Below are 13,279 nucleotides of genomic sequence, written 5' to 3' on the forward strand. Positions count from 1 at the left end.
CGGGATGAGGGTGCCGGCAAAGGCACATCCAATTGTTCCACAAAAAGGAAGAATAAGAAACAACGGTGCAAGGACTCACTCATGCCCACTGCTAACCATGAGGGTGATCGAAATCCCACGGAGGACACTCCAAACCACTTCAAAAAATTACTCGAGGGGCCATGCCTGAACCACGCCTTCCTGGTTAAGCATCTGCTCAAGGACTAAAGCCTCATGCAGTGGTTCTTGTCCGAAGGCTCCAACAAAGGGGAGCAGGGAAAGGACCCTACCCCAACTACGGATGACATTGAGGAGAAGGACAATGGGTTTCCGACACTAGATGGCTACCTTATGATCTTTGAAGGATCAGTGGCCTATGACTCCAAATGTCATCAGAAGGTCGTGCGCCACGAAGTCTACACGGCCAAACCGATGATGCCTCCCTTCCTCTAATGGTCAGAGTCCGCCATTACCTTCGACTAGACCGACCATCTGGATAGCATCCCACACCTAGGGAGATATCCACTTGTGGTTGACTCGATCATCGGCCCAAAGTGACTCACCAAAGTACTAATGGATGGAGCAGCGGCCTCAACATCATGTACGCCAAGATGCTCGATGAGATGGGCGTCGACCGAACATGCCTCTACCCAACCCAAGCACCTTTCCACGGCATCATGCCTAGGAAGCAGGTCATACCACTCGGGCAGATCGATCTGCCTGTCACCTTCGGGGATCAGTTCAACTACATGATTGAAACCCTCACCTTCGAGGTGGTTGGGTTCCCCAAAACCTTCCACGCCATCCTAGGATGTCCATGCTACGCAAAGTTCTTGGCCATCACCAACTATACATATCTCAAGTTGAAGATGTCGGGCCCCCATGGGGTCATCACCATTGGCACCTCCTTCCAGTGCACCTATGAGTGCGAGGTCGAGTGCTGCGGTCACACTGCAATAATCATCGCCTCTGGAGACCTCACCGCCCTCAGGGAGGAGGTCGCCGAAGAGGCGCCTGACACCTAGAAGTCGATCAGGTCGTTTGAGTCCACCGAGGGCTCTAAAGCAGTCTTCGTAGACCCTAGGAGCACCGAGGGTAAAACGGTGCGCATTGGTACCATGCTTTCCTCTATATAGGAAAGTGCGCTCGTCGACTTCCTCCGCAACAACAAAGACATCTTTGTGTGGAAACCCTCGAATATGCTAGGCATTCCAAGGGGGGTCGCCAAGCATACCTTGAAGATCCACCTAGGCTCCAAGCCAGTGAAGCAATGCCTGCGTCGCTTCAATGAGGAGAAATGTAGGGCTATCGGTGAAGAGATAGCGAAACTCTCGGTAGCTGGGTTCATCAAGGAAGTATACCGCCCATAGTGGCTAGCTAATCCTGTTCTTATACGAAAGAAAAGTGGGAAATGGAGGATGTGTGTTGACTATATGGGTCTCAACAAGGCGTGCCCAAAGGATCCATTTCCTTTGCCGTGCATAGACCAAATAGTCGACTCTACCTAGGGTGCGAAACCCTCTACTTCCTTGACGCGTACTCTGGCTACCATCAAATCGCGATGAAAGAGTCTAACCAGCTTGCAACATCTTTCATCACCCCTTTGGATCGTTCTGCTACATCTCAATGTCGTTTGGTCTAAAGAACATTAGGGACACGTACTAGCACTACATGCTCAAATGCTTCGGTGACCTCACCGGATGGACTGTTGAGGCCTATGTTGACGACATCGTAGTTAAATCTAAATGGGCTAACCACCTCATTATCGATCTTGAGCAGACCTTTGCAAAACTTTGAGCGAATGGCATCAAACTCAATCCTGAGAAGTGTGTTTTTGGGGTCCTGAGGGGAATGCTGCTTGGCTTCATCGTCTTTGAGTGTGGCATTGAAGCCAACCTAGAGAAAATTAGCCATCACAAGGATGGGTCCAATTCAGAACATAAAGGAGGTTCAGCGAGTCACAAGGTGCCTCACCGCACTTAGCCGATTCATCTCACACCTCGGTGAACGAGGTCTCCCCTGTTATTACCTCCTGAAGAAAGCCGACCACTTCGAGTGGACATCTGAGGCCCAGGAGGCACTTGACATGGTCGAACTACTTTTGACAAGGGCCCCGATCTTGGTTCCTCCAAGCAACAGAGAATCCCTCCTGCTATACACGGCCACCACACAAAGTGGTCAGCGTTGCCCTGGTAGTATAGCGGGAGGAAGAGGGGCACACCCTCAAGGTGTAGTGCCCTATGTACTTCATCTATGTGGTACTATCTGACTCTAAAACCCGCTACTCTCAAATCTAAAAGCTCCTGTATGCCATCCTCATCACCAAGAGGAAGCTATGCCACTACATCAAGTCACACCCGGTGATGGTCGTGACATCGTTCGCCCTCGGTGAGGTCATCCAAAGCTAGGATGCCATGGGAAGAACTACAAAATGGGCGCTCGAGTTGATGGATCAGGGCATTACGTATGCCTCCTGAACTATGATCAAATCCTAGGTGTTGGCTAACTTCATCGTGGAATGGACCAAGGTCCAAACACCACCGACGGTCATCGATCAAGAGTACTAGACAATGTACTTTGATGGATCGCTGATGAAGAAGGGTGCCAATGTAGGACTGGTCTTCATATCACCCTTTGGGGTATGCATGAGGTATATGGTCCGTCTCCATTTCCCCTCATCCAATAATGTGGCTAAGTATAAAGTGCTCATCAACGGCCTACACATTACCATCAAGTTGGGCATTTGATGCCTCGACATCTGAGGAGACTCCCAACTAGTTGTCAACCAAGTCATGAAGGAGTCAACCTGTCATGACACCAAGATGGCTGTGCACTGCCAAGAAGTCCGATGGCTAGAGGACAAATTTGATGGCCTCGAACTCAATCACATCCCAAGACGCCTCAACGAGGCGGCTGACCCACTTGTGAAGGCGGCATCCGGCTAGGAGCCAGTGCCAGTCGGTGTCTTCACCAGCGACCAACACAAGCCCATGGTGAGCTATGAAGGGTCAGAATGAGCTAACGATGGTCTGTCTAATCCAGCCTCGGGGGCTAACGAACCGATGGCTCCATCCGACCCTAAGGTCATGGAGCTTGAAGAGGTTCCAGCGACAGAGCCCGACCCTCTAGTCGATTGGAGAACACTCTACCTCAACTACCTCCTCTATGACATGCTGCTGACAGACAAGATGGAAGCTCGATGGCTTGCATGTCATGCCAAGTCCTTTTTTCTTGTATAAGGCAAACTCTATAAATGAAGCCACACTAGGATCCTATAGCTCTGTATCCCCATTGAATAGGGGAAGCTTCTATTGAGCGATATCCACGGTAGGCTCTGTGGTCACCATGCCATGCCTAGAACCTTGGTTGGGAACGCATTCCGATAGGGCTTCTACTGGCCCACTGTAGTAGCCGACGCCGAGCAGATCGTGCGCACCTACAAAGGGTGTCAGTACTACACTCGGCAAACTCACCTCCCGGCCTAGGTACTCCAAATGATCCCCATCATGTTTCCCTTCATGGTCTGGGGGCTCGATCTAGTTGGGCCTCTCAAAAAGGTGCCTAGAGGATACACCCACTTGCTTGTCACCATAGACAAGTTCATGAAATGGATCGAAGCTTGGCTGATCTCCGTGATCAAATCTGAGCAAGCCATGTTTTTCTTCCTCAACATCATCCATCGCTTTGGAGTACTGAACTCCATCATTATAGATAATGGCACATAGTTCACCAGCAAGAAATTTATTCAATTCTACGATGAACACCACATCCGGGTCAACTGGGTCACCGTCGTGCACCCCTAAATGAACAGGCAGGTTGAGTGCGCAAACAACATACTCCTATAGGGCCTTAAGCCTAGGATCTTCAACTGGTTGAACAAATTTGGCGTACGCTGGGTCACCGAACTCCCTGCGGTGCTCTGGAGCCTAAGGACAACTCCCAGCTAAGCCATCGGCTACACGCCTTTCTTCATGGTCTACGGTTTCGAGGCCATCCACCTAACCAACCTCGACTATGGAGCACCAAGGATTAGAGCATGCGATGAACATGGAGCCGAGGCATCCCATGAAGATGCCATGGACCAGTTAGATGAAGCCCGTGATGTCACCCTCCTCCGTTCATCCAAGTACCAGCAGGCGCTGTGATGGTACGACAGCCGATGGGTGTGGGACCGAGCCTTCAACATCGAGGACCTGGTTCTCCACCTCGTGCAGAGCAACAAGGACCACCACAAGCTCTTTCCACCTTGGGAGGGGTCATATGTCAGTGTGGAAGTACTCTGGCTAGGCGCCTACAAGCTAAAAACCATTGATGGCGAGGTCTTCACCAACGCATGGAACATTGAGCAGCTACGTCATTTTTACCCTTAAATAAACGCATACTTTCTCTTATCAGTTTTGTCATCAAAATCCTTGATCTTTCGTGATATCCGACCCCTGCAAGTGTGAAGGGTCAAACCTCACTCAGGGGCTAGTATGAGAACATTTATCTTGCAAACATTCTCTGTGTTATCTTGCAAACATTCTCTATATTTTCCCTCTTTTCTCATGGTAAGTCCTAAGGGCTAGGATTTTAGGAACAAAATCTGAGTATAACTGGTAGGACTATGGGAAACCCATGCCCCAGCAGCTATGGTCTCCTTGCTCACTAGCGTGATCAGAATTGGCTCACCTGCACTCTGAGCCTTTTGTGACCGTAACTATGGGAAGGGTCGGAAGGCATTGAACCTCCTTTGCCAAAAAGGGGGAGAAGAGCTGAAAAGCTATTTGTCATAATGAAATTTGAGAACATGTTCATTTTTGCACAAATTCATCGCTTACAAAGTAATTTCATCATGACAAAAGGACTGATGTATTCATGAAATATAGAAGACTGTTCCCATGAGGGCTCATGCCACAACTTAAATGATTACACTTTTTGGCCAGTTCTACTCTAAATACTACTATGGTCGCCGCACCATGCTCTCCATCGGCAATGTCCTACCGCTCCGTAGGATCCCTGAGCGTGCCATTGTCTGCAATGTCAAGCACCACATCGGTGATCGTGGCACCTTTGCTGGGGCATCCAGGGACTACACCATCATGATTAGCCGCAACCTAGACAACGGCACCTAGACGGGGGGCGCTCCCCGCCGAAGAATGGTCGCCATGGCTGATGGATGTCTCTGACATCTCATCAAGCTTCATGAATTGGCCGATCTGAGCGGCTGCAAAGATGAAACCCCCCAACATGGTCCTGGGCAGCTTCCCCACCGATAGGGCTCGACTAGAGAAGCTTTGTCAGAAGAGGTTCCCGTACGACTCCATCCCGACGAAGGCTTCACAGACGACGGCAAAGCCGAAGATGCTCAGCACCCTCCAGTGCGCCTTCTCCTTTGGTGGAAGCGACCCCTTCTCTACAAAGGCAGCTAGCACCATCTCATCTATGTTAGATGACCTCTAGCTCAACATCACGCTCTAGATTCATGAACAGATCTATGAGTTCTCCCCTCCCTCGCATTACCCTCTCTCACTTAGGAACCGCCGCGACATATGAACGTGCTAGGTGAGAAGGATAAAGAAGGAGAGGTAGCTGCTCAAGAACAGGTGGAGGAATGGGACGAGAACCCCCTCTCTCCCCCCTATTTAAGGAGGAGACAAGGTAGTTGAAGAAAGGCGAAAGGTTGGGACAAAAAACCCTCTCCCTTCCCCTATTCAATGCAGATGGAAATTTGATGCTGACGGGAATTTGAGGGGACATGTCTAGACTGACGGGATGCGCCTTGCTCGACGAGACGTCCCTAGGTCAAACAGGATGTGGCCCACCACTACCGCACGCCAGACGCGAGAAACAAGGCGCACCCACATGCAGGCGACTCTCTGCTTCCCCAGGTAGGATGGAACAACCCAACAACAGAACCTCTAACAAGGGGAGCCCAACAGGCCTCTAGGGTTGATCGGATGGCCTAGGTGAACGTTGAACGAACGGCCGCCAAAAGATAAGCACCCTTGTTTACTTACTTTGCGTGTTAATTTTACAACCAAGCATTCGATCCCTGCAACGACAGGGGCGCGGACATCGCTCGGGGGCTGCCGAGAGTGTCTACTTATTTAGACATTCTCTTCGCCTGACCCTTCCTTATGTTTAAAAACCAGAGGCACGGTGTGCGGGTGTAAAACTTTGAGTAAAACTAGATGAACCGCTAGACCCTACGCCCCAGTGGCTACAACATTTTTGTTCACCAGCATAATCAAATTCATAGTTCTCCGCACCCTGAGCTTTAGCATCTACCTTCTCAAGAAGGGTTTGGAGGGGTCTGTCTATGAAATCTCCTTCAAACAAGAAGTTGTTAGGCTCCCAAAGTTAATCAATCGGCTCGGATCGCCACCCAGAGACAAACAAAAAATTGTGATGCTCGTGCAGGTTACGATGGCCCCATCGCAAATGTCAGACCCAAACCCTGCATGGACATGTTCGGTAAGAGCTTCTCATCGCTCATGCCATCGAGGTAAACATCACCAACCCTCGCTTTTGTTCCCATCACATCGTACATTCATTCCATATATTCAAGCATTGCATGTGCAATTGCTGCATCTCAACACTTCACGTCGCGTCACGAAGCGGTAGTCGCCTCATTCGATATGAGCAGCAACTGACTGAGGTTCGAAGGCTAGCCCATGAAGGGCTCGAGGCTACCTCATGTCAAACAGAGCTAGGGGAGAAAAACTGAGATGAGCCCCAGCGGCCTTGCCTGACCTCGCTTGGAAGCGGACAGGGACATCTTGACCTTTCTCATTCGATTCTAACCTCAAGCCAAACCCATAGAATCTCCATCGAGGAGAGGCCAACGGGCCACCTGAGCCGATCGAATGGCTCGGGCTTCTGTCGGGAGGCAGGTTAAGAAGTAGTGGGATACCACATGAGGCCTATACCGACCCTGTCAGCGAATGATGGACCCAGATTCCATATGAACATGCCCGTTAGCGAGCTCATTGAGCATGATGCTCAAGACATCGAGGCAAGTGTCATTAGCTTAGCCCCTTCGGTTGTGGAAATTGAGGATAGGATGATGTGTGAAACACACCTGACTCCTATTGGACCCCAAGGGGCCTGGGGCTCAAGCCGCCCGATCCTAGATCAAAAGACTGAGGTTCGTAGGCTGGCCCATGAAGGGCCCGAGGCCACCTCATGTTGAACAAGAGCTAGGGGAGAAAACGTAGATGAGCCTTAGTAGCCTTCACCCAACCCACATAGAGGCAGTTAGGGTCATCTCAACCTTCTAGTTCAATCTAAGCCTCTAGCTGAGCCCATAGAATCCCTATTGAGGGGGAATCTGTTGGAAGGTGGGTTAAGGAGCAACGAAATGCCACCCGAGGGCTTTGCCGATCCTATCACAAGTGACGGGACCAGATTCCATTCGAACATCCCCATTAGTGAGCTCATCAAGCACGTCACTTGAGCCATTGAGGCAAGTGATGTCACCTCAACCCCTCTAGTTGCGAAAACTACAGACAAGGCGACAGTCACAAAACAAGATGACCCTTGACCGAACCCCCACCATGCGAGGGGGCTTGGGGAAGGCCGGACTTGCAATGAGTCCGAATGCATGGTTATAGAACGATAGCTAAAAATCTAAGTAAGGGGTATGTGTGAGAACAAGAGTAAGTTCGCTACCCTCACTTTAGTCTATAGTAACATCCAGCCCTAGGGACCGCAAGGGGTCAGACCTCCTTTTTTCAAAACAGTCACTGCATCAGACCTATTCCTCACATTAAGGTTAGCGGCAAAGTTTATGGGAACAAATAACCAAGCATGCCTGGTAAGACTACAGAAAACCCATGCCTCGATGGCTATGGTAACTTTGCTCACTAGCATAATCAAAATTTCCCTCTTATACACCTCGGGCCCTACAATCTTAACAAACGGAAGGGTCGGATCGCATAAACCTTTTTTCTCGAATGCAAAAGGGAAGAAAACAAGTTCAAACAAACAAAATGAAATTATGAATTAGTTTAAACAAAATTATGAATCTATTTTTGAACACAAAAGTGCTGACACTTGTCCACAGATTACAGATAAATATCCATAAGACTCATTACACTAACTACCCCCTCTTGGGGAGAACCTTATCTTTGATTCTACTCGCTAGGGTTTCTACAAAGGGAGTCACCGTCGCTTCTATGGCATCCAGCTTGGAGTTTTCAAAACCAGGCGCAAAGCCAAGGCACATCACATCGAAATCGATGTTGTCATCATAATGCGAGCAGGTGACAGCAAAGGTTTGGGTGATCCCTATGTGAAGAGCTTCCTTCTCCAGCTGGTGCACCCACACCATGATATCTACGACATGGGCCACGAGCGAGCTGGTCCCCTCCGCCTGCACCACCTATAGGTCATCGTAGACCATGCTGAGGGCAACCTTTAGGATGTCAAGCTCGTCGCTCTCCGCCCAAAGGAGACTCCTTGCCTCGGCAAGATCCATGGCTAGTCCAGCAGTGGCACCCTCGGCCTCTAGCTTCTAGGCTTTCACGATCTCTAGCTCGGCCTGGAGGGAGCTGATCCTCTATAGCGCCTTGTCGCGCTCTCGGATGGCCTGGTCGCACTCCACGTAGGCCACACCATGCTCCGAGCGGAGCCTCTCCACAGTATGGCATAGCTAGTCTCGCTCAGCGCATAGCCAAGTGACCATCTTGGTGTCTAGTTTTGCCCTCTGCTCTAGGGCCGCGGACCTCTCCTTAGCTCCTAGCTTGAGATCCCGCTCCTTCTCGGCCTTGTCTAGGAGGACGATGATCCGCTGGCGGGCCTTAGTGTCCTACTAGAGTAGCTCATCCCACTCCTTTAGCATGCTGGTGGCCTCCTCCTGATCCCATTGTGCCCTCTCCGATAGATCATCAAAACACTTCTCGGCGAGCTCTGCATCCCTGCGGGCCTCAGCCTCCCACCATCGAAGATCGTTCGCCTCCGTGCTAAGGGGAGTTAACTCAGCCACCCTCTGTTGAAGCTAGGTGGTCATGTCCCTGTGTAGCCTCCTTGTGTTCATGAAGAAAACAGGATTTCTCCTAGCTGCAAGTTATAAGAGACTGAAAAAAGATGGTGGTCCGAAAACAAAAATAGATGAAGAAAAAAGAGATCGAGAGGCAGGACCAAGTGAATACCCAGCCGGTGGGAATGATTATGTCTCAAAGGATGCCACTAGCCTAGTTCAAAGCTTCCAGTGTGGCCATGAACCCCTCGCTGAGCTTCTCTCGCTCCATGCCCTCGGTGGCATCGTCGAGGGTGAAGAGTTCCGACGACGGGTCCCACGGACTCACCCACCGGAACAGGGGCTCATCCCACCTGGGCGGGTGGTGGCCCTCTGATGGTGGGACCAGGGACAACTCCCTACCAGTCTCCTTAGTAACTATTGTAGTGCCTGAGGGTCCCTAGGCCATGACCCCCTCGGTCCTACCCACGGCGGGCGTCGTCTCTGGGACCACCAGTAACACAGGATGTGCCACTGCCTCTGACGCCTCCACCACTGCTCCTGGCTGCAACCCATCCATCATAGCCACTATCACCTCCACCTCCATCGACAGGACCATGTTTGGCTATGCCATGCCTACCGTGGTTGACGCAACGGGTGTGGTCGACAGCTCCGCCTAGCCCAACATCGGTGGTGGAATCACTTCCATCGTCGGTTGAGCGGCAACCTCCATGGATGTCTCCTCAGGCTCACCGATAGCTTGACCCACGAAGGGCATGGGCACCACCATGGGTGGCACCAGGCCGGCCAATGAGGCTATGACGCCGGCTCCGCTCTTGCCCAAAATGGGAGCGACATCAGGCGGCGGCCCCTACCTTGCCTGAAGGGCGAAGGTATTCTTGGGCACTAGCACTATAGAAGTGCCCTGTCTGACCCATCTCCCAATGCAGCAGAAGAAACAAAAGGCATCAGTCACTATGAAAAATAGAGAAAAATAGAGGAATCAGCAACTTACATCGGCGTTGTTGGGCGATGGAGATGTTTGGGGGACGAACCCCCAGTTCCCTGCTCCCTCTCATCGGGGCGAGACTGTTTTGAGCCCATCCCTTGCTCTTGGGCTGAGGGGCTTGCCTCCCTCATATCTAGGGGCATGGTGGTGGAGCCACTCCCCTCTCTCGGTGCCACAGGCATGGTGGTGGATTCACCCGCTCCCACAAGCTCTTGAGGCGCGGCGATGGGTCCACCCGCTCCTGCTGGCACCTCGGGCACGGCGGTAGAACTGCTCGCCCCTGATGGTGCTAAGGGTGGGCCAACAAGCTGGCCCGCCTCCTCTGGCCTCATGGCCTCATCTTCCCTTGCATGGAATAGGAAGGGTCCCTACATTGATGAGAGGGTGCCTATCAGTGTGTCCTCACTTCCTAGGATGTCCCACTCAATGTCGGTGACTACCTCGTCATATTCCTCATCGTCGTCGTCATCGTCATCGTTGTCACTGTCTATCTCCTCTCCTCACTCCTATGCCTACTATTTATGCTGCTTCTTCCTCCTCTCAACCTCCTTCATCTTCTTCTGCTAATCGGTCATAGTGCGATTTGCCGTTGCCACAAGCAGGTCCTTCGGCAGTGGAGCCGCACTATCTATAAGGACTAGCCTCTTTGGCTAGTCCCACTATCTCAATGTCAGCATCAAGGAGTTAGAAGATCAATTAAAAAGGAGGCACGGGGAAAGAGAACTTATGAAGTCGATGTACCCTGGTTCTAGCCGCATTGTGGGGTGCCCCGACATCGGATACATGAAATCAAGAACGACACTGGCGTCGTCCTTCGAAGGCTCCATCACCTCCTTGATGTGATATGCCACTTTGGAGGGGGGAGCGCTTCATCAACAAGCACTGTCCCCTCAAGTGATGCTCCAGGCACCATCAGGTATAGGGGAAGCACGTGACTCATCAACGACGCCACCCTCCACATGTGGTAGGCACCGATGATCCCTGATCCCTTCATGCCTCTCTCCTTCAAAATTTGGAGGGCGATGAGATGGTCCTAGATTTTCTTCGATGAGGCACCCAGTGAATGCCGACAAGGGGGTGGCTACATTGTTCTTGACGTAGAACCAATGCGAATGCCACCCCTTGTTGGAAGTCAACAGACGCATTGATGGGTACTCATTGACCCGATTGTTGTGGAGCGAGAAGCCAATGTATCCCATTGGCATGCTCAGCTCTCGCTTCTTCTCTCGCTTCTTCAAGTGGTTGATGGCAAAGAGATACCACCACAGATCGAAGTGGGGACTAATCCTCAAGAACCCCTCGCATAGGGCGACGAACGTCGCAATGTGCTAGACCCCATTGGGAGTAAGGTGCTACAGCTCCACCTTATAGTAATGCAGTAGCCCTCGAAGGAACTTGTGGGTGGGGGTGGCGAATCCCTACTCGTGAAAGTAAGCGAAGGACACGACATAGCCTTCAGGCGGCGATAGCATGTCTTCATTGTTGGGCAACCGCCACTCATCAGAGGTGGTCCACGGGCAAAGCAGGCCACGGCTGAAGGGTGATATTAGATCTACACCATGGCTCCATTGAATGATTGGGAGCGGTGGTTGGATGCGAGCTTGATGGTGGCTGTGATGTGGGTGCGGGAGGCTTAGGCGATTGGTGGTGGAGGTTGTAGATGTAACGACAAGGAGGCAAAGTATGAAACCCTAGGGGTGAACCCCTTGGTTTTATAGGGGCGACGGATGCGAGAAGGGCAACTATTTGCCTAGATCTCCATGCCTACCATGATACATCACCACATCACGTCACAGGATACGTGTCCGCAATCCCTATCCTTTCCCACCAAACTCACGCCGAATATTTTGCCTTCACCGGGCAGACCAGGACTCTTTTCCCATAGAGGGGATATGGGTCAAAAAGCATTTCTCCAGCCCACCAGGGCCCAAGAGTTTGAGGGCTAGACCAATAGTTTTGATGGTCGTCCCAATGAGGGATGGGCCCACGAGCAGCCAAAACTCAAGCGCACGAGCCTCAAAGGAGACTCAATCCACAATCGAGTCACAACCGGGCTGACCCTAGATGAATCCCCGCAAACAGGATATCAAGGTTCCTTTTAAACTATCAGTAGTCAAAAACACCAAATCTCATAGCCATACCCACGAAGGGTCCGAAATACCCCTGGGGCGATTCTATCTAAATCACCCGGGGGCTCAGGGGCTACACCCGACGGGTGCACTCGCGTGCACCCTCTAGCAAATCAAAATACCCTCCGGATGATTTTATCCGAATCACCCGAGGGCTTGGGGGCTATACCCGTCGGGTGTGCTCACGCGCACCCTGTGGCAAGTCAAATCACCCCGACGGGTGTGCTCACGTGCACCCTCTAGCGAATTGAAATACCCCTTGGGCGATTCTATCCAAATCACCTAGGGGCTTGAGGGCTACACCAATCGGGTGCGCTCACGCGCACCCTCTGGCAAGTCAAATCACCCCTTGGGTGATTCTATTCAAATCACTTGGGGGCTCAGGGGCTACTGTCGGAGACCTAATACTAGGGTATCCAATGAGGTGGAGCTAATAACCATCAAACTTTGATGCCTCCAAATAGTCAAGAACGTAGCTACACTTCTTGCCCGAAGGACTGAAGATTGGCTCTATCTCGCCTAATGTTTCAGGCTGGCTCTACCATGCCCGACGTTTGAGGGAAGGCTTTGTCTCACCCGATGTCTGAGGGTAGGACTCCACCTCGCCCGATGTTCTAGGCTGGTTCCACCTCGCTTGACGTCCAAGGGTAGGCTTCACCTTGCCCAACGTTCAAGGGTAGGGCTTCGCCTCGCTCGATGTTCTAGGCTGGCTCCACCTCTCCTGACATCTAGGGCTGGCTCCGCCTCGCCTGACCCCTAAGGGTTGGACTCTACCTCGCCCGACGATCGGGAACCAGCTCCACCTCGCCCGATGACTAGGCTCAACCCCTGAGGGTTGGACTCTACCTCGCCCAATGACCGAGGACCAGCTCCACCTTGCTCGACGTCCTAGGACAGGCTCCGCCACGCCCGATGTACCAAGGCTGGATCCGCCTCACCCAACGGCTATGCCTTGCTCGTTCATAATGATGAGCATAGGGTAAGACAGGACACTCGGATCAACCATAGTACCGAGGACCATGCCCTACATGCCTGCAAAAAAAGTACTATCAGGATATGACGGGATGGGCGATTTAAGCCCTTCTAGACATGACAGAGCCCGAACAGTGTTGTAGACACCGACTTTTGTCTTACAGTGTTGTGGGCGTCGCCATCACCCCTTGGGCGTGGATCCTAACATAAGCATACGACAACCACTACAATCTAGGAGGGAACTCACAT

At 51.7% G+C, this 13,279-nt stretch overlaps 1 protein-coding gene across 1 annotated transcript; it reads left to right on the forward strand.

Annotated features, from left to right (window-relative positions):
- Positions 1-578: 578 nt before the first annotated feature.
- Positions 579-1,004, forward strand: LOC136492385 (uncharacterized). The gene has a single exon (XM_066488422.1). The coding sequence runs from the start codon at positions 579-581 to the stop codon at positions 1,002-1,004; it is 426 nt and encodes a 141-aa protein (XP_066344519.1).
- Positions 1,005-13,279: the final 12,275 nt, after the last annotated feature.

The sequence above is a fragment of the Miscanthus floridulus genome, chromosome 11, assembly GCF_019320115.1.
Source record: "Miscanthus floridulus cultivar M001 chromosome 11, ASM1932011v1, whole genome shotgun sequence".
Classification (NCBI taxonomy): domain Eukaryota; kingdom Viridiplantae; phylum Streptophyta; class Magnoliopsida; order Poales; family Poaceae; genus Miscanthus; species Miscanthus floridulus.